This window comes from Phalacrocorax aristotelis, chromosome 8 (genome assembly GCF_949628215.1).
Source record: "Phalacrocorax aristotelis chromosome 8, bGulAri2.1, whole genome shotgun sequence".
Classification (NCBI taxonomy): Eukaryota; Metazoa; Chordata; class Aves; order Suliformes; family Phalacrocoracidae; genus Phalacrocorax; species Phalacrocorax aristotelis.
In genome coordinates, this window is record NC_134283.1 from 22915181 (window position 1) to 22940193 (window position 25013).

General features: G+C 45.1%; 1 protein-coding gene across 1 annotated transcript; it reads right to left on the reverse strand.

Annotated features, from left to right (window-relative positions):
* Positions 1–1269: 1269 nt before the first annotated feature.
* Positions 1270–23636, reverse strand: ZDHHC1 (zDHHC palmitoyltransferase 1). Its single transcript, XM_075101856.1, has 11 exons — positions 23495–23636; positions 20778–20996; positions 18220–18395; positions 17501–17602; positions 16533–16657; positions 16036–16194; positions 12446–12558; positions 6701–6786; positions 5999–6092; positions 4891–4999; positions 1270–4563 (listed from the first exon to the last, which is right to left on the reverse strand). The coding sequence occupies exons 2-11, from the start codon at positions 20994–20996 to the stop codon at positions 4028–4030; spliced, it is 1719 nt and encodes a 572-aa protein (XP_074957957.1). The 5' UTR covers positions 23495–23636; the 3' UTR covers positions 1270–4027.
* Positions 23637–25013: the final 1377 nt, after the last annotated feature.

The window sequence follows — 25013 nt, forward strand, 5'->3', positions numbered from 1 at the left end:
TTGGGATACCACACACAGCACCCAAAGCTGGGGTCCTGAGCACATGTGTCTATTGCAAAGTGGCACCTGCAAAAGGCCCTCCTGGCATGAAGCAGCTCAGCTAAGATGCTCAGCTGCACTTGGCAAAGGTTTGTCCTTGCTGGGGACTGATCTGGGGCAGAGAACCATGCTCCCAGGAGATAAAACCATTTCAGCCTCACCATTTTCACTCTTTCCACATTTTCAACAGTCCTCCTTTAATGTGGTTGTAGTGAAAACACAAAACCCGGCCAAAATCAAACACCACATGGCACACGCAATCCTGCCTGCCGCCCAGGAGGTTCAGGAGATCAGAGTCGGATGCTGGCAGCACTGGGAGCCTGTCCTGCTGGGGCCTGGCTCTTCGCTCAGCATCCAGCTGCCCCAACGCATGGACAAGGCATTGCACATTTTGCAGCCTTGATTTATTCTGCCTCCTCCAGCACTTGATGTGGTGGAGAAAATGTTCCATGTCTCAGCTGAAGGCAGCAGAAGGATGTCTTCTCTACCTCCCAAATCAGGGTCCCCAGGGCACCCTGTTGGCCTCTAACAAAAAGCATGGGCTCCTGCTTTTTGCAGGGAAGTCTACAGGGCAGGACAGAACCAGTACAGCCCAGGAGCATGCGGGGCTCTGTACTGGTTGTTGGGGACTCTGGAGGCAGAGACCCTTCTCAGGTGGGTGTCTGTGTGCATGGCAGGGGAATTTGGGACTTACAGGCCGTTCTCAGTAGGACAAGGAGCAGGTGAGCACAGCCTGGGAAGGGGAGAACAACTAAATGGTAAACCTGAGGGTGAGCCCCGTGCTCCTGGAGAGGGTCATGTCCCAGCAAACTGCTGGAAGTGTAGGACATCCCCTTCCTTCCCAGCTTGCGCTCAGAACCTGCAACCTTGGGATATGCTGGACCTTTTTCCTTGGACCAGGAAGGCCAGCTCCGCTCACCGCAAAGGGTGCAGCAGCCTTCCTGCAGCACGGTGTGCAGCTGGCCCGGCCTCCTCCTTCTGGTGCTTGCCCTGCTGCAGCACAGAAACCAGGCTGGGGTTACGTACCTCCTGGAGAAGGTGGTCTATCCCCTGCCCCTCAGGGAAGGAGACTCCTGGAGACCATGGAGACCCATGGAGAGGGGACAGCTGTCACCCACACATAGGCTAAGGTGCTAAGCCCAGCTGGGGTAGCACAGGTGCAGGGAAAGGCTGGGAGAGGGTGCATCAACTGGGCAAATAAATGAATAACTGCAAAAAAGGAGGAAACTATTTAGCAAAGGGCATAGAAAATTTTATTGTGGACAGAGCTACTAAAGAGCTCCATACATGACTTTGGGACAGGTTCTGCATGGACAAAAGGTAAGAAAACACATGAGGTCTGCTCAGGGGCACCTGCTGGAGAGAAATTACCAATGCTTTCTGGGTGGAGGAACAGCTGGCCTTTGAAAACCCTGAGCCCAGCATTACTGCAGGGTGTAGTTCCCTTGGACCATAGCAGACATGAGGAGAAATAACTGGAAGGCCTTTAACCAGGGTCCATCAGCGAGCAGATGCCCTGGTCTCTGCAGACAAGCAGTGCCATGCCTGCTGGTCCACGAGGATTTGTCCCACACACGCCTGCTTTTCCAAAGGGTCACACTGCCAGCGGGTACCACTGGCTGCAGCAGCAAGGGAAGCTGCACGGAATGTGACCACGGGCCAACTCTCCCTGCAGATTTAGACATAATGACTTCAACAGCCACATGAGACTTCAATTTTGCTGATCAATGGCTCACATGATTGGATGGAGAGTCAAAGCTCCTCATTCCAGTTCTTTCAAGGGTCAAAAATCAGACAACAGAGAAGAATGGTAAGACAGCCCTTTAAAGAAGCCTGAAGTCAGTGATCGTATCTACGCCACCTTGCCAGAATTTCCCAAGGACTGTTCCAGGGAGTGCTCAGCCTGGATGGTCCTGTCTATGAACCGCACTTACCCCACAAATCCTTCAGCAAAGGGAGGACTTCCCTAGTCCAGCTTCAGCTCTGCAAGGATCATGTGTTTTCAGGAGCAGCTGCAGCACTTTGCCTTCTCCGTGAAGGCAGGCACTACTTGAGATGTCTGCTGCATGAGCCCCACACAGCATGGTGTTGGCCAGGCGATAGTCCTGGGGTGCTTCCCAAGGGAGCTGGGCCAGCTGCTGGCATTCAGGAGTGCTACTGGAATGGGCAGAGGCTTCCAACATACAGCAGGTGCCTTCCTGCCTCTCTCTACTGAAACGAGCTCTCCAAAAGGAAAATTGTCTGGGCCTAAAGCTCCAGGGGAAGTGGACTTCGTGTGCACCTCAGAGCAGCACAGAAGCCAAGGTAAGCACTGGGATGAGAGGCAACAGCTGGGCTGGGAAGTGCATACATCAAAGCTGGGAGTCCAGCCTGCCAGTCCCATGTTGGCTGTGCCCAAAGAGCATTTGTACCCAGATATCCTGTCCTGTTCTGAACCATTTCTGATGAATGCTTGCAGACTGAGCTAGGCAAGGGGAGGAACAGCTTAGCTCGACTCACATAGGACCATGCTTTGTCTTGTCCTTTCCCAACCTGCACCCACTGTAGTGTGGAGAAAGGGTTGTTTGTGGTTTCCATGGATCAAAACACTTGCTAAGGTGATAAAGGCTTCCCAGGATTCCTCTCCTCTGCTGGTGCACCTATGTGTTCACACACGTCAGCAACGTGCAGCGCCAGGGCCCTGTCCAGAAATGGTGCAACCAGCCAAGCCAGCTGCTCAGGGCACCGGCCATGCCGGGGAGGCAGGGGCTGCGCAGGTGCTGCAGCTCTCAAATGACAAACTGTGTCAGGCACATCCATACCGGCGGCAAGGCCCACTGGGATGTGTGTGTAGCTGCTATCCCAGGCTCTGAGGTTAGCTGGCTGCTGGGCAGATCTGGGCTTGCTGGCAGCCCCGGCCTCAGAGCTGAGCCAGGAATTTGAAGCGGGGCACACTGCCTGGGGAAGCCAAGAGGGCAGGGAAAGCCGAGGTGCTGTAGCGTGGCAGCCCAAACGGCTCTGCTTCTCACCACCAGCACAGGGTGCTGTGACACGAGGCACTGGCTACCTGGCCCAGTGTCTGGTGCGGGACTTTTCTTCAGAAACACCAGGCTTAGCTGTGGACTAACGTGGATCTGGAAATGTCAGCCCAGGAAATGTAAAGGTTTCAGGACCTGCTGTATCCCAGAGCTTCTGATGAGAAAGCTGCACTGTGGGGCACCCTAGGCTGCTGGAAGGTGGAGCAGGTCACACTACACTGCCTTACATAACACATGCTGGTGAACTTGGCTTGAGGGTGCACAGTAGAAAGCAGTATAGGGACAGGGCAATCCTGAGGTTACTCCCTGACCACCTGCTGAAGTCCTAGCACATGATCCAAAGACTGACAGGGTGTAGGCAGATGGTAAATTTAGTTTTCAGGGTGCAGGGAACAGCAGAGATGCAGCCTCATTCTTCCCCACGCACTCTCCCAGAAAGTTACTGCAATACTAACATGCAGAGGGCCAGGAGGGTGCAGTCCCTTCCTATGGAAAGCACTCTACTTCAGTTCTCTCTAGCATCCCACCTACCTCAGGTTTGCCACCTTATTGCCTCTTGCCTTTGGTCACACATGAGAAATGTCTCACTGCAGTCTGATAGCAAGCACACAGAGCAGGGGGGAGTTCCCTCAGCACTCTATGGAGTACGAATGCTTCAGTCCTTAACATGTGGCAGCCCTGGGCACATCCCTATCAGGGGAAACTATTCCCCCTCAACATGGAGAGTGGAATTGGGCTCGAGGGCACTCCTGGCTTAGGAAGAGGCAGCAGCCAGAAACAAGGATGCAGCGGGGTTTTTACTGCCTCTCAGCCAGTTCTGCTGGAAGATGGACAGCATCAGGTAAGGGGATGCCGCTGCCTCCAGACAAAAAGATGAGTCACTGTAGTCAAGATCTTTGAACAGCAACATACAAATAGAAAGAGAACCTCTTGCCTTGTCCTCAAAGGCTATGGCTTTGGAACGCTGATCACTAGGCCACTGTGGTATTTGTCTTTATGTCCTTAAAGCATGGATCATGTCTGCCCACATGCTGCTTGCTGGTGCATTTTCTGTGGTGAGGCTCGGATGTGCTCTCAGTGGGCTGGGGCTGAGAGACATGAGGTTCTCCACTGCTCTTACTTACAAACACAGCAGGAATCTTAGAAAAAAGTTCCAGGTCTTGTTCCATGCATCTGTCTTGCTGGCAGCTTTTCTTTTTCACCTTATGCCCAGAATACTGATTTTTCTTCCTGTCACCTCTGGGATTGTCTGTGGACAAGGGATAGTGTTGAGTGTTGCTCAAGTTATTCTTTAGAGGCCTATGAAGGGCCATGCTCCCAAGGCGAGTCTGAGCCACAGGAATCTCATCCATGGACTCAGCAGACTCTGAGCGAAAATCAGCTGGGGGTCCTGCTGCCTGGATGAGTCCGATGCTGCTAGGGAGCACAGCAGCTCTCAGAGGAAAAGCTGGCACTAAGAGGCGAAGGCTGTGGGAAGATGAGGTGGCAGCAGCCACAGCTGGGAACTCTACAGATGGAAAGAAAGGGAGAAGAAAGCTTAAGAAGAGAGAGAACCCTCAGGCCCACAAAGACATCAACAAGCCCAGAAACTCTGACATGGTGGATCCACTAGTGTTAAAGAAAAACATACATATCTTTATGCAAAATTAGATATGAAAATGTCCCCAAGTCTGACCATCTTAGAGTATCTCCAAGAACCCAGAAGCACTCATTTTCCCTTCTTAGGCAAGTTAACTTTCTGCCAGTGCTGGGTGTTCATGACACACTTCGTTTTTGTGTGCCAGCAACTAGAAATCAAGTCCAGAAACAGAGAAGCTGACTGGTGCACTCTCACCTGACTGGGAATCTGGGAAAGAGGGCCAAGGTCTAGTGTACATTTTAGATTTGCTGTCCACTGCTGAGGAAGAAACTTTATGCGTCTTCTTTCTTCTTTTTTTCTGTTGCTGTGAAAGCGAGGTCCAAGAGAAGGGAAGTCACTTCATCAGCCCAAAGTAATGAGGCACTCGGTTTTTTTTAATTCATACCTCTTTTTAATTCCTCCTATTTTTAATACTGAGCATTAGATATGATGACAGACCAAGAATATCATAGTTTAAGACTGAGTTACTAGAAAGCAATGACAGAGAACAGGTATTTAATGAACACACGCATTGTCTGCATACAGCGATTCTCTGTGTGTAGGTACCTTCAAGCTGTTGTCTCATACAGCTGGAGGATGTATGAGAGACTGGTGGACAAATGCATTTCTAGAGTCAAACTAGAAGAGAGGACCAAAAGCCACAAAGCACAGGATATTCCAAGAGAGAGATAGCTCTTGTCCAAAATACAAGTATTTTTTCTTATCATCTAGATGACAAGACTTTGCTGAATAAGCCTGGAGAAAAGGGGAGAGCACCACCACCTGCTATTTGAGCAAGGGAGGAGAGCATCCTCATGTAGGTACATGAATATCAAGAGCACAGAACCTGCAACCTTGGGATATGACTTTGGACAGCTGTTTCATACACTCAAGATTCATATCTACACACACCATCTTTTTCTGGACAGATGCTTTAACTTCCATATTTGAATGTATAAACTGTTGGATTTTGCTCTACAGAAACATGCACAGCTTGTTACTTCAACGCAGTAGTAAAGATATAGTCACTGAACTGCACTGGAGCAGCAAGACGTAGTATTACAGCTGTTATCACAGCTGAGCTGCGAGCTTATGAGGGAACTGCAGAATATATCTGATCACATGTGTGAGCTGAGGCAGGAGAGTATCGCTTGGAGGTAGTGACTGCAGGGCACAGCCACACCTGCACATACATGCTGAGGACAGGGAGAGCATGTGTATGGAGGAGGTAACCACAGTCCACACTACTGTTAAGTGTGCACCCATGCAACTTGGTGAATTATCAGCTACAGGGGTTATGGTATGTAGCAAGCCTCCTGCTTACCTGAGAAGGGACTGCAAAGCGAAGAGATGGGAGGTCAGGAGAAGAGCTCTGCTGGGAATCAGCTTCATCTTTGCGGACAAAGAGCTTTGAAAAGCTAAAACACACACATATGCAAGATGTTTCTGTTAGACGTGACTTAACTCTGACGCCCAGTTTGCTTGCACATACACATCAGCCCGACTGAAGCATCCCCTGCCTTGCACAGCATTCCCAGCAAGACTGCAGGGTAACTTTTCCTGCACAACTGTGCAAAATACAAAGGGTTTTTTTCTCCCTTCCTCAATGACATGAGTTAATAGGCAAGGATTAATTAAGAGACAAGGATGCTGTTTTCCCATGAGTGCTTGTCTGTGTTATAAACTTTGCTGTTGTAATTCATGTCTGAAGAACCTGAAATCATATAACTATAATGAACTCGATATTGGAATTACAGGACAAATCAGGCAGCTTTAAAGTAATTTTAATATAAAACAGACTAAACAGAGTATTCTAGGAAAGGTATTTTCCCAGGTGAGGAGAAGCAAGTACTCCTGACGGTATTTACCCTCCTGAAACTCAAAGATTTCACCCTGCCTTGGTCAAAACATTGGTGCTCCCTATCCTCCTAAGTGCTTTTGTCTTAGGGTCCGTCAGTGACTTTGATGACAACTTCTCATTCACCATACATGCTGCTGGGAGACTCCTATCTATGATTTTACTCACCCTTTTCCTGAAGTTGCTGTTGAGAATTCCTCTGCTTGAATACCAGGCTCTGTATAGCCAGGGTTACCTGGAAAAAAGTCTGCTTGCTGGAAAAAAAAAAAAAAGAATTAACATTTTCAGACCAATATGGACACAGAGTGGAGAAGAGGGATTTTCACTACAGAGATGTCTTCCTCCTCCTTCCTCAGCCACATGCTAGACATTTTCTGTCCTTACAGCTAGCACAGCGGCATGAGTCTACCGCTTAAGAAGATGGAAAACCAAGGGTGAGACAATTAGAAGTCCCCGATTCATTCATGTAGTCCAGCCAGTATTTCATGTGGCTCAAAACCAAATCACACTTATGGAGAGCAGCTTAATAATTTCTTGGGACCACATTCAAAATATCACTTAAAGCCTCCATACAGTTCAATCATAGGAGCTAAGCAGTGAATGCAAAAAACTTCTTTTAAATTCAAAATGGAGGTGAGGAAAATGAAAGCATGCAACGTACAGGAAAAACATAATGTATTTTCTGTTTCTTGTGTGAATCCTGTATGGCTAGTAACGGCTGGTTTTTTTTTTAAAAGAACACAATATATTGCTCATTTGCCCTGGGTATAAATGAATTCAAAGTAATGCCACCCTGGACTTTAAAATTGCATACTTTCATAAACACATAAGAAGACTCAACGAATAAGTTTCCTAAATCCCAGTTGCTGTATTACAGAAAAGGGTTCCCAGTTCTCCCTCAAAAGGACGTCGTTAAGATGGCCAGAGTAACAAATGACACAGGGTATGAAGCTCCTTTGTCAAAAAGGATAAACTGTGGTCAGGAGAACCCTGACACTACTTTTCAGCTGCTCTTAAACTTGAATAATTAGCAAGACATTTCATCTTAACCATTTTAGTGCTCAATGACTGTAAAGACATACATGCATTTTAAGGCAACTTTCGGGTGGTAAAGACAGAGAGATTTTAATTCGAAAGGCATTAGCTTCCAAAAGAGCTTAATCAAACTCATGAAGACCTATTCGTCTGAACAGCCTGATCAGCAAACTTGAGAAAATGAAGTCAAAGTTGGACATCTGACAAATGGGTTCCTGAGAGACCCAGGGTCTCCACACTTCAAGAGATATATAAACAATCAACAGAAGAGCAGAACAGTGAGATGAAGTCTGGTGATGATACTCCTTTATGTAAGGCAATAAAAATTAAAGCCAACGGCAAAGAGCTGCAGAAGATTCTTCCAATATTGAATTAGGGGGTGATAAAATGATACACAAAACCCAATATTGCTAGATGTAAAGAGGTAAAGGTGATGCACCTGGAAAAAGTAGTGTTAACTTTACATACAAAGCAACGGTCTCTGAACTAGAAAAGAATTCATGGAGCTGCACATTCAGTGGCAGCCAAGAAATCATTTCAAATTATAGGAATGAAGAGGAAAGGCACAAAAAAAACCCAGAAAATATTTTCATGTTACTGAATAAATTCCTTGGCAGCTTGGACACTGGATTCTCTGTAGTGTTCCAGCATCTTCCCCCACAGAAGGTGTGAAAGAAGGTACAGAGAAGAGTGACAGGACCAGTGAAAGGTCTGGAGCCATTCCTGTACAAGAAACAGCTAAAGGGCCAGGGCTCTTCAGTCAGGAGAGGAAATACTCAGGGCAGATACGTGTGCAGAAAGCAAATGAGGAATAGTTGTTTACCATCTCTCTAACACAACATTTAGGGAGCATCAAATAAAAAAAAATCAGGTAATAGTTTCAAAAGAAACAGAAGAGAGGCTGCATTTTTCACACTGCATGGAAATAAGCTGTAGCACTCGCTGCCATAGGTGTGAAATGTTACATGGATTCAAGAAGAAATGAGAAAACGTTGTGTGAGAAACCAGCAAACACAAACCTGTTCAAAGCTCTGTGCTCCAAAAGCCCTTAACACATATTGCCAAGTGCTCGGAGAGGGTACTGGTGACTACAACTCCTGCTCTCTTTCTCAGCATCCACAATTGGCCAGTGTCAGAGCCAGCACACTGGTCTGAACAACTTCGGCCAGGCTTCTTTACGTGCCAGAAGAGATACTTCCAAAATTACTAGTTGCTTTTGAACATCTTGGCATCAATGACTGGAGTCTCAGTCCTCATGTGATTGTTAGATAAGGGAGTTGCCAAATTGGGAAGACTTCAGACCTGTTTGTTGCCTTTTGTAAAATGCTCTGAGTTTAATTGGTCTTGTAAAGGAAAAAAAAGAGGTGGAATGGAATTTGCAGCTGTTTTATAGGTGGTAACATCAAATTTGAAGGGATTTGGTTTAGCAGTCCCAAACATTAGAACTTTCTGATTTGAGAATTATGCTATTTGGGACTATTGTAGACAGGGTTTCTCTAAGAACAGGATTAATAATCTGCAGATACTAACCACATATATTTCAAATAGAACTTGTAACTCTAGTCAGATTATTGCTCATCATTGACTGAACACCAAGTGTACATAAATGTTTCCTCAAATCTCCTTAGGGGCCAAATTCTTAATACTTACATTTAAGCTTCAGGCACCTGTGTGTCACAAATGAAGGAGACCAGACACAATCTTGTGTCACTATAAGCATAAAGGCAGGGAGATGTAGATCTTTTCAGAGGAAAGCACACCGTGGCTGAAATGAGCTGCAGCAGGAAATATTCTCCTAAGATGGCACAGAGTAACTGAAAACAATCAGGGCTCAATGTCCACAACATACAAACAGGACTGCAGGACTGGCATTTCATAGGAGATTAATGAAGGATACATCTTAAGACTAGCACAAACAACTCTTTCCAAGCAGGGAATGAAAGCTTTTTAAAACACATTTTGTTCATTTCAGCCTTCTTAAATTATGTATAACCAAAGCAGCCACATAAAAGAAAGTAAACCATTAGAGCTGACTAGCAGAAACAGATGGAAGAAGGCTTGATCAGTAGAAAATACAATGTTCTCTCAGTGTGACAAAAACTACAGCCACAGCGCAGATCCCAGCCTCCCTCCGCTCCCACAGTCATTAGCAGGACAGCCAGCACCCTTCAACCGCAACAGCAAGACGAAGCCACCCTTTGCAGTTGGGTTGCTAGGATTCAGCTCTTACTCTTGCTGAAAATGGACTGCTCAGTTGACAGACTGCCCAAGTTCATTGCCACCCTGCAAATCCTGGTCACGCTTAGACCTCCTCTGGAGGATGAATACCAGCTGTGTCCACCCCAAGTTTCATGGTTACAATTTCAGGACAAATTCAGCTCCCTTGCCTGCTGCAGCTGCTCTTACCATCCACTTCAGTGACAGCCAGTGCCCTGAAACATTGTCTGGCGGGAGGGGAGGCAGAACTGAGCAGGAAAAAATGGTTCTTGCCCCAGGGAAAGTGGGTCTGTTGCAAGCGGTGATGCTGAGAGTTAAGACTAGGTTCATCTTAACCAGACATTGGAAGAGAGAAGTAATATTGAAAATGTGAGGAAGCTGAGTAAAACCTCACCAAACTGAATCAGTGTCTGAAACAAGTTCAAAACTTTAGAAATGTGAAAAAAATCACATCCTGGCCTCACTATGAATGCCAGCTCCCTGGTACAAATGCAATTATGCATTAAAGCATTGGGTTTGATTTGGTTTGTATTTCTTTGGACTGCTATGCAACTGCCTGCAGAAAAAACTTACTTGCACATGCTGTTTTGGGTATAATAATAGAGGCAAAGGCTGTCTATGTCCAACTGTTTGCATTTTTTTTTGACATCTGAAGCACTCAAGTGTGCAAAATTAGGGCTTCTACTTTGTGCATGTTCTGAGAAGGATTCTATAAGCACATAAGAATGCTTTAACCTGAACATAGCTGAAGACTTAACCACAGACAAACATGGAAAACTGAAGCCAAAACCAACACCCAAGCTTGAATACGGTTCAAAAACAAGGATTAAAGGGGAACTGCATGTTTCTTCTTACTCCCTAAAATGAATGAACAGTTAAGACAAAAGTGGGAAGAGGATGATTTCCATCTTATGCTTGCAACATCTTGGATCAGTTACAAAGGATTTCTGTGTTCAAGCTAAAGAAGGCTGTAATCAACACAGCTTACAAAAGGCAACTCACTTGGTGTACTCCTACTCCAATCTATTTGTTTGTGTTTATCTCTGGTTGCTATGTAAGAAACAGGGAAAATCTGGTGGGTTAACATTTTTCTTAACAATGTTACTGGGCGTCATCCAGTCTTTCTTGTTCCCGGAGGTACTAACTGCAATCCTGAAACACAAGCGCTCCTTTTCAGCCTGCTTCTTCCAGGCTTGTTGCTTCAAATTAACCATATTCACACATATCTAGATAAGCACCAGTGCTGACAGGAGGACATCATTGAATGGCTATGTCCCAAATGTGCACACGAACAGAGTCCACCCCTGTTCAAATATATTTTCAGCATCAATCAAAATTCAGTAACTAGGAAATTATTAGAGCTAATGCTTTATTATTGTTTTAATGTTCACAGCAAGCAAAGGTCTATGAGACAAAGTGCCAAATATTTTTGTTGTTATGGAAACCTCTGTTTAAACTGAAAGTTCAACTTTTCCAAGGCAGTAAAAAATGCTTATGAAAAGCTGGGGTCTCCATATTAGGCAAAAGAGAATTAGCTCAATTTCCCCTTTGCTTTGATAGGGAAAAACTATGAATGAACCTAGTATCTCTACACAAAATACATGGATTGAGCTCAGATTTAATTAATTTCATATGAAATATAAAACTGGTTGTATAGTAGGTAACTTACTTGCGTAAAGCTAGGTGGAGTTACACAGGCTCACAAAATCGCAGAATAATTTAGACTAGGAAGAATTTCTGGAAGTCAGAAGTCAAAGCCAGTACAAAATTTGTCCAGTCAAATTTTGAGTAACTGCAGGGATAGAGCTGCCTTGCAGCAAAATAAATTACACTGAACCTCTCAATTCACCGTGGAATATATATGCCACTGCAGAGCATAATAGCATTAAACAGCTTGTAGAAGTCCTCCTACAGAGATACAGATCAACATCACGGTAATCACAAGGACCCTTATTACTATGTAGACTCAGTTCAAAGAAAAGTAGGTATCTGGGTTTTTTCTGAACACTATTGGTGTCCTTTTTCTTTTCAGGATGGTTAAACTATTTGGAATTATTAGCTGCTCAATGATTAGCCTCAGTTTCTCCAGCCTTAGAGCCTGTCTCACCTTCAGTCATGACCTGCAATACTGCTTGCATAGACCAGCAAGATGTGCACTGCCACCCAAACAGATGGTCCTGTCCTTTTTAGTGACAGGACACTTCCCACTCTTCGGTCATCCTTGTTCATGCTGACACAGGCATTTACGTGCCTGCTTGGTGAACCGAACGGGGGAGCTGGGCCAGCTAACACGAACTCAACTGTTTTTTAAAGAAAGTTATTTCTTACTCAGATGAGTTCCACTACCCTGTTTGCTGCATGACTGTAATGAACAGCTGTGCTGGCAGAAGAGAATAGTTAGCACAGGGCGCAAAACAAGTGGTGGAGGAAGAGAGTGGGTGGGATTGATTCCTTTGAAACCAGTACTTGCTTAGGCCTAAAGTGTTCATCGAATTACAGGCCTTACACTCTCTCACATCCTACTCAACTCCACCAAGTACCTCTAAAGTCTTATCGTTGGCAACCGCCTCTAAAATTTGGAGCTCACAGAAGCGAAGCAGACTTTACACTGCGGACAAGCAAGGCTATTTTTGAGAAATGGACTCAAAGTATGACGAGTACCTGACTGGGTCTCACTTGGGCGGGACAAGACTCCAGTTGCTTGGCTACCTCTTTCGCCTCTTGCTGGGGACGCTGCTGCAGGATGTACTCATATGTAGTCAATTTGTTCCACACTGGGAGGAAAGAGAGAGAGCTGTCAGTGCAGGAAAGGCCACTCCCTGATCACACTTATACAAACAGTCTGAATAACTATACAATCAAAGAGTAACTATAAACACAAAAAGACTGATACTCTAAGCAAAAACTACCTTTGCACTGTATACCTTACTATATCCTTTATTGTCATCAACACACTTTCTCATAGCCCCACTATTCTAAAGCCTCATACATATGGTACAGCCTTCTGTACTGGAGTAATTTGTTCAGCTCATTTCAGAGCAAATCCATTATCCATACCAAATAATGGTAAGATCTGTATCACACAGAAAGCTCAGGGAGTAGTCAGAAGGTACGTGATGCTAAATGGAGAAGAGAAATTCAGCATGGTAGTGGGTCCCATAGAGGAGATTGAGACACTTAATGTCCAGAACAGTGAGCATTAAATGCCCAACCTGCCTGGTGCCAAATAGATGTGTTCAGAGTTTATATGTGCCTGAGCATATGTGCTCTTAAGGGCTCCCCCCCACAAACACACCTGCTTCCATGAATGACCAAAACCATGGGACATTTCTGAGCAGCTTGGTTTCTTCATCAGACCCAAAATGTTATGAGGATCCAAAACTCATATATTCCACCCATAATGACCCTGTTATGGTAAGTATTTTTAGAGCACAAAACCCAGAAATGGATGCTGAAGGTTTTTAGTGCACAGGCTGGTAGTCATTCTCCTTTTTAAAGAAGCATAGCAGTTAAAGGAGATGCCTAGGATGTGGGACATCTAGACTAAAATCCTTCCTCTGCCTCAAGACATTTGTTTCCGTAACATCTTACTTCTCAAAATCATGCCCTAAAGACAGGACTACTTCACAGGGAAGTGGGAGAGAGCAGAGGAGAAGGTGCTCCTCCTGTTAAAACAATGACCTTATGAAGAAATAAGAATTTGAGATCCATTTGGCCAGGAAGACAGAGCATAAAAATCAATGAGAGTCTGCAGCCAAGTGATTAGTGAATGCACTTAACCGGGACAGTGCGGGGTGCTGGAAAATGCTGCTAGAATGGTGCCGTATGCTCTACTTGAGAGACAGAATATTGCTTCATAAGCAAAGGGCTATAAACCATTTTTAGTTCAGAGTTCATTGTTTTCTGAATACATATCAGTGGAACTCTGAAAATAATTTAACAGAGCTATTTACTTAAAAAATACTGTATTTGTCTGGCCAGATAACACTGCAGCACATCCTGTGCAATATATAATCATAGCCTGTGAAGAGCCCCATATCATTTCCTATATTCCCTTCTTATGTTCCCTACTATTTTTTCTTTTTATTCTTCTTACTATTGGCCTCTCAGTATTGAAGGAAAAAAATATTCTTCCTCCAAACTTCTGAAGTGCCATGCTTCACTGAATGCCTCTAGAACTGAGACTCAATCAAGACTGGTGATTTTGAATACATGGGCCTACTATTTTGAGAATAACCTACTTCCTTCCTTTTGAGTGATAGCAGTGAGTAATTAAAATCAGAACAGTAATTCTGAAAATTTCACTATGCTTGTAACAAAACTAGATTCTAAAATTTTCAGAGTCATACCTGACTTAAGCCAGGTTTTGTTATGTGAAGCATTAAGGAATTACTGCTCACAGGGGTACTATTTTCTTTCTGTAATTTAATTATTAAAAAAAATTACTGATGAACAGTAATTACGTTTTAATTGGTAAACTGCATTTCTAGTCCCAAAACAGACTAGACAGTTCATTCCAACACTGTCTACCCTAGCACATTCAGATGAGACTATTGACAATTACAGGTGTGACCTAAGAGGAATTTAAACCAGACATACTTTATCCATCTCCCTGAATCCCAGTCGTAAGCATAATGCACACTCATATATAACGCAAAATATAGGTTTCAATATGGTAACATCGCTCCTTTTAAGCAAGGACTCACAGACCACTCTTCTGCGCAGCTGGAACCAGTTTCAACAGGGTAGCAGATTTTCATATAATAAAATGTTAACAAAAATTAACATTAAATTCTGTTTCCATGTAAGTCATAAAGATTTAAAATTGGGCCAGAAATAAAAGTTAATTTGGCACATAATTTATTCTGAAAAGGGAAAAAAAAATCACCCCAACAGCAACAAAAAAATCCCCTAAACCCGGAGCAGAACTAGTGTAACACAGGCACATTTCCGTTTGACAAGAAAAAGCCTGTCCTTATCCCAAGGAGGGAGCACCCTCTTGTGGAAGTTGTTCACAAAGACAGGATAAATACCACTCAGTACTCAACTGAATAGTCCTTTCTTTTTCATCCAAAATAAATCTTCCTGGAGCGGCCCCAGCTTTGTTAGGCTTTTAGTCTAGATTTTTATAGTGCTAGATCGACCTTTGAAATCTCCAGGCATCGCCATTAAGCCAGTAAAGTCAACTTTCAGATCCACTAAGAATGCAAAATTGCAGCATGACCAAATTTAAGTTAAGCTCAAAGAGGCCCTAAAAGGAAAACAACAGTCATTGACCTCACTGGCTGTAAAGTTAATGCCAACTGAGGAACACTCATCCATCAAATGCTACACTTCAGCACTGCAACTATTTTGCTTCTGGAGCTGCACTGGTTTGTGCTGACCTAGTTTGCATTGGCATCTGCACCGCTGTTAACTGACAACCTAAAAATCCATACAAAAATCCTCTGTAACCGCTGTCTTCATTTCTCTTCCATCACATTACTTCTTCCCTACTTTCAGCACCACCAACTACTGCAAGTGTAAGATCTTTTCTCATCATGACTTACACCAGGCAGCTGAATAGCATTGGCTTCATTTTAGATCACAGCTGAAAAAAGGTTTTTGACACTCATCTGTACATAACCAAACATAAATATCACTTCTTGATAGAGCAACAAGTAGAAGACCTAATGAGGAGACTTTCTGAAAGCCGCCTCTTCTGAGTTCCACAAGTCATTTTGTGCCGATAGGGTACAACATCCATAAAGGGACCCTGACCTGGACATCAGGCCTCCTGTTAGAAATTTAGATCAATATCATCCACATTTCTCTGGGGTAATGGAGAAACAGGCTCTCTCACACAACATAAGTACTGGGGAGCACAGTGAAGAGACTCATAAAAGCCTCATAAATGAGGGGCCAATCTGAATCTGCCATTGCTGGGACTGAGCTGAAATTAACCAGTTCATCCCACCTGGCCCCTCTACTGCTCTCCTGTGTCCTTTCAGTTCCAGGATAGCATAGCTTAGACACATGCATGCACAAGTCCAATGCAAGCCCCATATTGCACATGCACTGATAAGTCTATCTGGTACTGGGGGAAAATCAGAAGTATAATGTTAAACCCAAATTTTCTAACCTTTCAATGGCAATCTTGCACAACGTGTGGATATTTATGGTATGGGTGAACACACAATGAATGCAGAATGAATAGAAGAAGCTAACAGAAAATGAAATGGGGATGCAAAGGATGGGAACATAATACCTACTAAGATAGATGTGAAAGGTCAAGAGATGGCCTAGCAGGATCACAGTCATTAGGCTCAGAAGAATAAAAATCCCAGCCGTGACCAAAACGGCAGATGCCTGAGTCTCAACAGGAGCTGCAGGAAGAAACACAAACCAGCAGTCCGTGTGGTTCTTTAGAGCTGCAAAACATAGAGTTGGAGGTAAGTAGATTGTCCAGGTATTAAATACCTCTAACTAAAGTTTACAGTTGGAAAATGTTAACTCAAAAGCAGCTGCAGACCCATTACACACTGGAGGCATAAGAACTTTGTGTCTGCGAGGCCTTTAGGAAGAGCAGTTAGTCAGCAATGGAAGGAAAGACATTCCGTCCAGCTGAGCAGAGACACTCTTGCAGAAATATAAAATTGAAGGAGTAAGGAATGGAGTTCCTCCTCAGTGGGAGAGCCCACAGAATCCCATCCCATATTGAGATACTCTGGCTGATTCACAGGATGCTCAACTGAAGCACTGCTCGTACCATCAAAGTGCCGGTCGGAGCGAAGCATCATGGGGTCAATGAAGAACTCCACAAAGACGTAGCAAGCGACGAGCAGCAGAAGCCCAAGACCCAGAATGGCAGATAGCACGCTATTCAAAAAGAGCCTGCGAAGAAGTTGAGAAGTCTGAGTGGCTTCAATAACATCGCACACACAATTCAAAATCCCAACCTCTAATAAAGGCAGAGATATATTCAGCTATCCCAAATTACTGTGACACTTTCTGACACTTATGATAGATACTGGTTTTAACAGTCTTACTTCCGATCTGTTACCCTGAGGGACTAAACTGTGACCCTTCAGAGCAACAGTGGTTACAAAACAGTCAAGTATATCTAGGGCAGACAAAGAGCTCCCTGCACAAAACCTGGAGGCAGTGTAACATGGCACCCAGCAGTAATGACTCCTTGCTTTCCATGTGGTTTTAGTGCAGGAAAGTAAACTGAGAAGCAACAATCAGTGATAGCGTCCTTATTCTTTATCTTAAACCTGGCGCAGTTTAGAGGTGCCTATATGCTGCTGTAACTCCTGCCAATTGGCAAGTCTCATAGGGGAAGTGTGCCGTCTGGATGCAGGTTGTTTCAGAGATGGGAACAGTACCATCATCATTTTATTCCCACTCCAGCTCTCAGAAGCATGAAGGACACGCAATTAACATGCTATAAGCTTTTCCTAACACCAAATAATAGATTACGTTCTCTGTTTTTACTCGTAGATCTTCAGCTACAAAAATCTAAGTGTAGTTTTATCCCTGGTTATCTGAATATCATAATCATGCTTGCATTTTCCATCCAGTTTTCTTGTGACTGATTTTATTCAGGGGTTTGAAAGAAAAGTGGTTCTGTGTGGCTGAGTACAGACTGGACTGAGATGCAGGAGAATCTTGGGAAGAGAAGGGGCGACATTATTGACGCAGTGTTGCGCTCCTGCCACAATGCCAGGCTCTTACCAGTAATTCCTCTCTCCCACACAGTTATTGAGCCATTTGCAGTGGTGATCAAAGCCACACACACACTTGTTGCAAGTTCCACAGTGCTTTGACTTGGCACTCCTGCCAAAGAAAAGGTGGCATTAGTATGGCAGCACCAGATTATTACCGTGACTTTCTAGTGACACAAATACAGGGGGGTACAGCAGTAGAGATCCTGGTAATAGGGAGAAAACCTTCTACATCAGGAGTACTTCAACACCCAAACGTATCAGCCATTGTTGGACCACAATCCCAAACGCTGCAAAATTTGCCTTTCAATGGGCTGCATGATTCCCAATTTGGAGATAATTGATTTCTTATCTGAAACCCTTCAGCAGTTCTACAAAGCTTGACATGAATGTCTGCCCTCCAAGCAGTGCCTACTACCATGTTAGCATCTAGCTAGATAGAAGCACACATGCATGAGTTAAACACATTGTTAGGTCAAACACCAGATAACATGGAACAGTACAGTCCTCTCCACACAACGTGAGCAATTAAATAAAACACAGAACCATGTGCACATCTGACAGCAGACACCTACCCCACTAACTGAACCCTGCCACAGGATGAAGTTTAACTTGTACTGTAGAGCTTCAGGGGCTCAATTTCAATCTTATGGTCTAACATTAAAGACTAATGGTGAAGTGCAATGGTAAAGCAGGCAGAGCAGTAGAAGGAAAAGAGAAAATACTTACACATCTACATCACAGACATGGCAATGGTGGTTTTCAATGACGTGTGCATGTTGATTACGATTGAAGGTGGCCAGAGGCCCTAGATAGTTTTTTTCCCGCACATTTGCATCCGCAGGATCAACAGAGACTGCAGTAAGATGAACAACTAAATGGTAGATAAAAAACACTCCTGGACACTGAAGTACACAGTTAAGGATTGTATGAGTGATTTAACACATATAGTTTTATCCTTAATACACAAAGCCCACACAGATGAGAAATATATGGCTTAGAATTAGAAATCACTATATAATGGATTGCAGCACATTAATCTGAGCTTTAACAACAGAGATGTTTGCGCTGTAATAAATGTTCTCTGGAAAATGACAAAGAAATCTACAGGAACAAGCCTCCTTATGTACTATTCTGCCTCCCAGAAATGTCCTTCCTAGCAGAGGAGGCTTTAAAAATTACCTTTACTTACCAGAATCTGAACCCACATGCAGATTGTCGACACAGGTCCCTGTTTCTTAGTCCATACAGACTCCTTGGAAAGGAGCAGTCAGTTAAGGCCGTGCACACGCCCCTTCACAAGACCAAACTTCCAAGAAAGAAAAAAAAGTCACATCAAGGAACCAGTACTGATCACCCTGCTTTCCTTTTCCTTAGTTAGAATCCCAAGGAAGAGGATCACCCCTTTAAAGCAGACTTCTACACAATTTACAGACAGACAGCATCCAGGATTTGTCATTGTTTCTTGAAATATTACCTGCTTGGATTCTACACGCAGTAGCAAGTCAGAGCAATTACGCTTTAGCAGTACTTCTGATCAGACAGCTGAAGTAACTGCCGATACTTGGAAAGAATGTACAAATATGTAAGACTATACAAATACAAAGCAGCAACCCTGCACACCTGGAGTACCACTGTACTTGAGAGTTTGCTTCTCAATATACTGCAACTAAATGAGCATGTGTGCAGAAATTAACCTTCCAGTTTATTTGTTATACACCCAGATGCGCACATCATTGATCATACTAAGGCTTATGGAGATTGGAGCAGCATAGTAAGGAAAAAAAGGAAGTCTCTGAGAGGTCTAGCTGACTGGAGCTGTGATGACTGGTGTAGCAGAATGGGAAGGGATTTGCCTTTGACACAGAAGAGACATTAGTGCTTTATTAACTGGTAATAAAACTTTGGGATACATTGATCTGTTGAATTACCGTGACTTTAGATTGAGTTATGAAGATATCTGGTAGACAAATTCATGAGGTCTGGACCGTGATAATATCAAGGATTTGGGTAAGAGTAGATGTAAGACCACTGTGAGCTAATGATATTAATGCCTAAATCATGCAGGTGTAAAACAATGATAAGCAAAAGCATCCCAAACATATCAAAGGTTCTATGGACATACATAAATCACAAGTATAAATTATGTAAGTGCGTATCCCACCTCTTCACAACTTTTCCCAAGATTCTCTATATAATATCTCTTGGTTATCTGGTTCTCCTAAGGAAGCAGACAATTTTATTTTCACCGGGAAGACGTTACCAGAGATGACAAAAGCAAATGCTCAAATTATAAACCCTCACCAGTTTGTTCTATACTAAATTCAAATCTCAGGATACTCTCTTCCAGTCTGTCACTCCCCAGACAATCTAGTCCACCAGGAGCCAGGGTCTGGCCTTGAGGAAGTTCTTTCCCTGGGCACAGGTGACAGTACAAGGTGGCACCGGGAGCACTGGGATTCCTCCCCAGCACACCCCATCTCTAGTCCCTCTCCTTCCCAGCTACAGGAGTAGCAAGCATGCACAGCTCTAAGGGAGATGGGTTGAGGACAGGAGGTGGAAAACACATCGGGCTGGGCTGAGCTAGGCTTTGCTGGGCAGTGCACACAAGACAAGATGCTTTCACAATATCAGCACCTCATCTTCTAATGCTGCCCACATTTAGAGGACAGTTAGACGTGCATTAAACTGCTGCTCAGGAGTGTCCCACGACAGACCTCTCCTGTGAGGCTCACACTACACCACGTTGTCTTTCACTCACAGACTTTCTACACAGGACAGGAGAGGGCCCTGGGAGAAGATCAACGGCCAGCTATCACAAGCAACCACACTGTGTAATCACAAACATATTAAGCTGCCTTTCAAGACTCAGTCAGCACAGGGAGGTGTGGCTGCCCATTGCGGCAAGGATGTTTCAGGAGAGGCTTTTTTAGTACAACTTCCCTCAAACTTTGCAGCACACTTGTAGAAGAACAATATAAAGTGAAGGAGACACATAGGCAGAAGTAGACAGCAGAAGAGCCTCAGAGTCAAAGATAGTAACCTTAAAAGAGTAATGAAGGAGACAAGCAGAACGTTAGTGACCTACCTAAAGGTGAAGGGCAGAGAGGATCTCAAAATAACTGTTTTTTATAGTCAGGAGAAAATCAAGATTATGGCTATAGTTCAGAAAAAGGTTCTGGCTCAGCGGCTTTCTCCTATGCTTTCTATGCTACCTAACAATTATTTTTTAAAAATCCCACTGATCGTTTATTACAGTCCATGTTCTGCTCTTGACCAAAGGATACGATATAGCCAGCGGGCAGCCAGTGGCGGGGCAGGAGAGGAACCAGGATTCCAAAGCCAACCAGTGCAAAGAAGAGGTACAGCAACCAGGCAATAATCTGGAAAAGGTGCAGAGGCCAGCTCCAGCCATTCCTTCGAGCGCGTTGGACTTGCACCTCAGGAACAGCTTCGCCAAAATTCTCTGGAGCTGTCTTATTAGGAGGTTTATTGCAGATATTCATCTACAGAAATCAAAAATGGAAAACAAAAAATATGTGATATGAAAATATTGTGACTGAGCCCCAGTCCTGGAGGTATGCTCCAAGGTAGACATAAAGTTGGAGGGACTAAAATGATGACACATCTGAGGAGAGACTTCCCTCTGCACAGGGTATTTGTGATTGACCATAACAAAAGGGGAAAACCAATTACACACTCTAAAAGCAAGTGCTGATGTCTGCATGAAACAATACCCCAAACTTTCAGCTAAGGGAAACTTGCAGGTTTTCAGAGTCTTTGAATGGCTCTAGACCTAAATTGAGTAAAAAGAGCAAAGAGGGTGTTTTGGGGGCAGTCCAGAGATGGAGTATGATATGCTGTGGTCTGGGGATGCATTCATGTGGGAATGCCGTTGTGGATGATGGCAGAACAAATGCTTTCACCTGCTTCGGCTATGCCATCTTTTACTTCCAGCTAGTGCAGAGAAGTGTAGTGGGAGCGGGTGACCCCACTGGAGCACATGGTCTGGAACTGCAATTTAGCTCTAGGCAGCATCTAAGAAAACAGGGACTCCTTTGTCAGCAACAAAGGAAGTGGAAAGACTAGAAACTGAAAAAGTGAACTGATAATGCAATGACAAAAGGGGGAAAAGAAGCAGGAGTTACTCTTCAACACAAGTATAAAGCATACTGTTGCTAGAAGAACAGAACAGAAAGTTATGTATGCAGGACATCCATGCAGGAAGCAGCTTGAATATTCAGCTGTCTTACAATGCCAGGACTCCTGGCAGAAGAAAGCAAGATTTAAATGCAAGGATGAGTTACCAACCATAACCTGGAAAGTTCCTGATATTTATGATTCTTGTTTGCACAAAAGCTACAAGCTCAGAAGTGATTTATCCTTTTTTTCAACTTGTGTTGATTAGTTGTTGCTTTTCACTTCCCATGGAGCCAGGTTGAGCTTTTAACAACAGAGAGTTGGGCTGCTCTGCTTCACAGAAAACTTGGGTGCAACAGAGACCAGGAGTACCATACAGGCAGCAGGTCAGGAGTAGCATTGCAAAACCACACTAAGAAGCTCTGCTGGACCTGAGCTGGCTTGAGGTATCTCTGCACCATGCTCACTGTTTCTTAGTAACGAAAGAGGATGTTCAGTTAACTTCTAACAGGAGTAAGCAACTTCTGCTAGTCCAATTAACTTGCACACGAGTGTGCCAAAAGAAAAGGAGGAAGTCTCTAGCTCACTTGTGGTATTTTTGATAAGGGTTGCAGTACCAGAAAAATGCCAAAGGGCTAGAAGACAGCAAGCATGCAAATGTGCTGAAAGAGTGAGCAGGACGATCTTGGCACACCAATGGTCCTGCATCAGTCCCACGCAAAGGGCTGGAAATCTCTTTTGGGGTCAACTGGTAGAGAAGCAGTGGGTAAGAATACAAAAGAATGCCATTTCTGCTCATCAGCCCAGTCTTATCAACAGCAGGCTGGAAAAAAACAATTCCTAACTTCAGTCTTTGAAGAAATTAGCAGTATCTGCCTGCATTCATAGTTTAAATTGCTATATGGCAACTGGCTCACCAATGATGAGAAATAGTTACTAATCATGTGGTGCTTTTCTTATTAGGTTGTTGAAAACTTGCTTGCACATCACTTTGAGTTACAAAAAGCACTCAGATTATTTGAAGAAATTCCCAGGCTTCTCCTTTCTCCCAGTCAGACCCTAGCTGGGGGAGCCAGGCCCACCCAGACCCTGGAATCCCTGTTTTGCTGCAAGATTTTGCTGTTTTGTAACACTAGATGGTTTTAACATTATGTTATTCAGTGTCAAAAGTTGTGGTACAATTTCACAGAATTTTTTACATGGTGAACTGCATCTAAAGCTAGTGTAAGCTACCTCCTGGCTGAATTATCCCTAAGGCTGTGGTCAACCCACGGCACTGTCTGTCTGTAACAGACTCTCAGGAAGGAAGCAAGCTGCATGTAACACTTCATCCATCCCGTTTCAGAAGCGAAGTTCCTCTTGCCTTTCCCTTACAACTCGATGGCTTCTCCTGTGGCTGATGGACTGATTCTCCACTAATACTGATGAAAAACAAAGCTGTATGTGAAGAGGCTCGAGGATACAGCATCTCCCCTTCCCATCAAGAGGCCCTACACTGTGGCACTCCATTCTACCCAGCTACACAAAACATTGAATATAAAAGAACCGGGCACGAAGTCACCATCGGGGCTTACTCTGTCACCGTAGAGAGGTAACTGAGTTGATGCTGATTGTTAACTACACTAACTATAAGTCAGCCGGGAGTTGTCAGGTTCAGCTCTTGGGATGTTCAGCCACCGGAGAGCCAAGCGCTGGGCAGCGGGAGGGAGCGTGCAGCCAGCCGCACTGGGGCACCGGCATCGCCCGGGAACCGATGGGCAGGCACGGGGGGCCGGGCCGGGGCACGCGAGAGAGGTCCCGGACAACCGCTCTGTGGAGGACCGGGCAGACCCCTCCCGCTGCTCAGCCGCCGCCCTTTCCTCACCTTCTCCCCGCAGAAGCGGCTGAGAGCGGCCCCGTGCCCGCCTCATGCCCCGGCGGGCAGGGGGGCCTCCGGCTGAGGCCGGTGCGGCAGCGGCCGGCGCCTCTAGCGGGACCAGGCCGCTGTACCCGTCGCCACGGCAACGGACGGGGCTACGGCGGGGCGCAGGCGACAAAAAACGGCGGGTGCGATACGCCCGCGGGCTGTGGGAGGGTCCCACACCCACGGCCTGTGGGTCCAGCAAAGGTCTTCGTGATAATGCATTAACTCTGTTAATATATTATTAGTGCAGATTATACACTGTGATATAACGAGGTAGCAGAATTTTACCAGAGACTTTGGTATTGTTTTCGCTTAAGTCAAACAAACTAAAGGGCAGCCCAGCCCTGGAAATACTTTGCTTCATGGAAGCTTAGAGCTGTCCATGAAGGATAAGGATACCCCTGAGCATCCAAAGTTACGCCAGCATCTCAGTCCCTCTGACACAGCTTTGAAATCCTCCCAGCTTCATCTGGCAGCATAGATCAGGAACTCCAGCAAGACTGACTCCAGGGATGTCTGGATCAATAGACAATCTCCACAATGCTGGAAAAATACTGTTGCTTGGCAAAGTTTTGCTATGATTAGTAATCAGCAATGTGGGTGTTAATGATTAGTCCAAGTCATGTTGTACCTGAAGGTTTGAAGGGCATAAGAAACCTGTGCAAAACCACATTTGGGGTGCCCAGTTTGGCTGGTACAGCTCATGTGCAGGAATAAATATTTACGCTTGTAATTCTCTACTTTGCATCCCAGCATCTCTCCTCAGTCAGCAAGGCCAGCTGCGGATTTTTGGGACACAACATGGCCAGACCCACCAGCCCAGCCCGTGTCTCCGCTGCCCCCAGGGAGGCTTTTCCCCCTCCTCCAGCAAAGCACCCATGCTGAGCCCTGGGAGCTGGTGAACAGAGCTGGTGGCAGGCCTGGCCGCGGGTGCATAAGGAGGTCTTTATGAGCTGCCTGCGTTCTGTGCACAGCAGCTGCTTTGTGTGAGGGGCCGGCAGGACACTCACCTAAGAAGGCTTCTGTGTATGGAGGGAAGGGTGTCCTGGGGGCAGCACATCCTTTGCTTGCTGTCCCCAAAGGCCCTCATCACCTTTTCAACCTCCAGCTGCTGGTGGCTCTCCCTGCACAGGGGTCTGGCTGTGCTGGAGGTGGCAGGGGGTGACCAAGGATTGTGGGGAGCTGCACCTCTGTTGTCCTCACTGGCCACCCTCCTTGAGTTGGGAGCAGGGGAATAGCTGGAGTGCTTGATGAACTGCAGAGCTGCCACTTTGCCCATGCAGTTGGCTCCTGTCAGAACAGAGACAAGTCTCCTGGCTGCAAGGAAGCACACCCCCCGGTCGCTGTCCCCTGCTCACCTGGTGCCAGAGAGACCCACTGTGCTTTCCAGGCACCTGCCAAAGGTGGGGACAAGCCTTGATTGTGCAGGACATGCAGGGCAGCATGTTCAGACCATCTCCCAGTTCTGCACTGGGGGCTT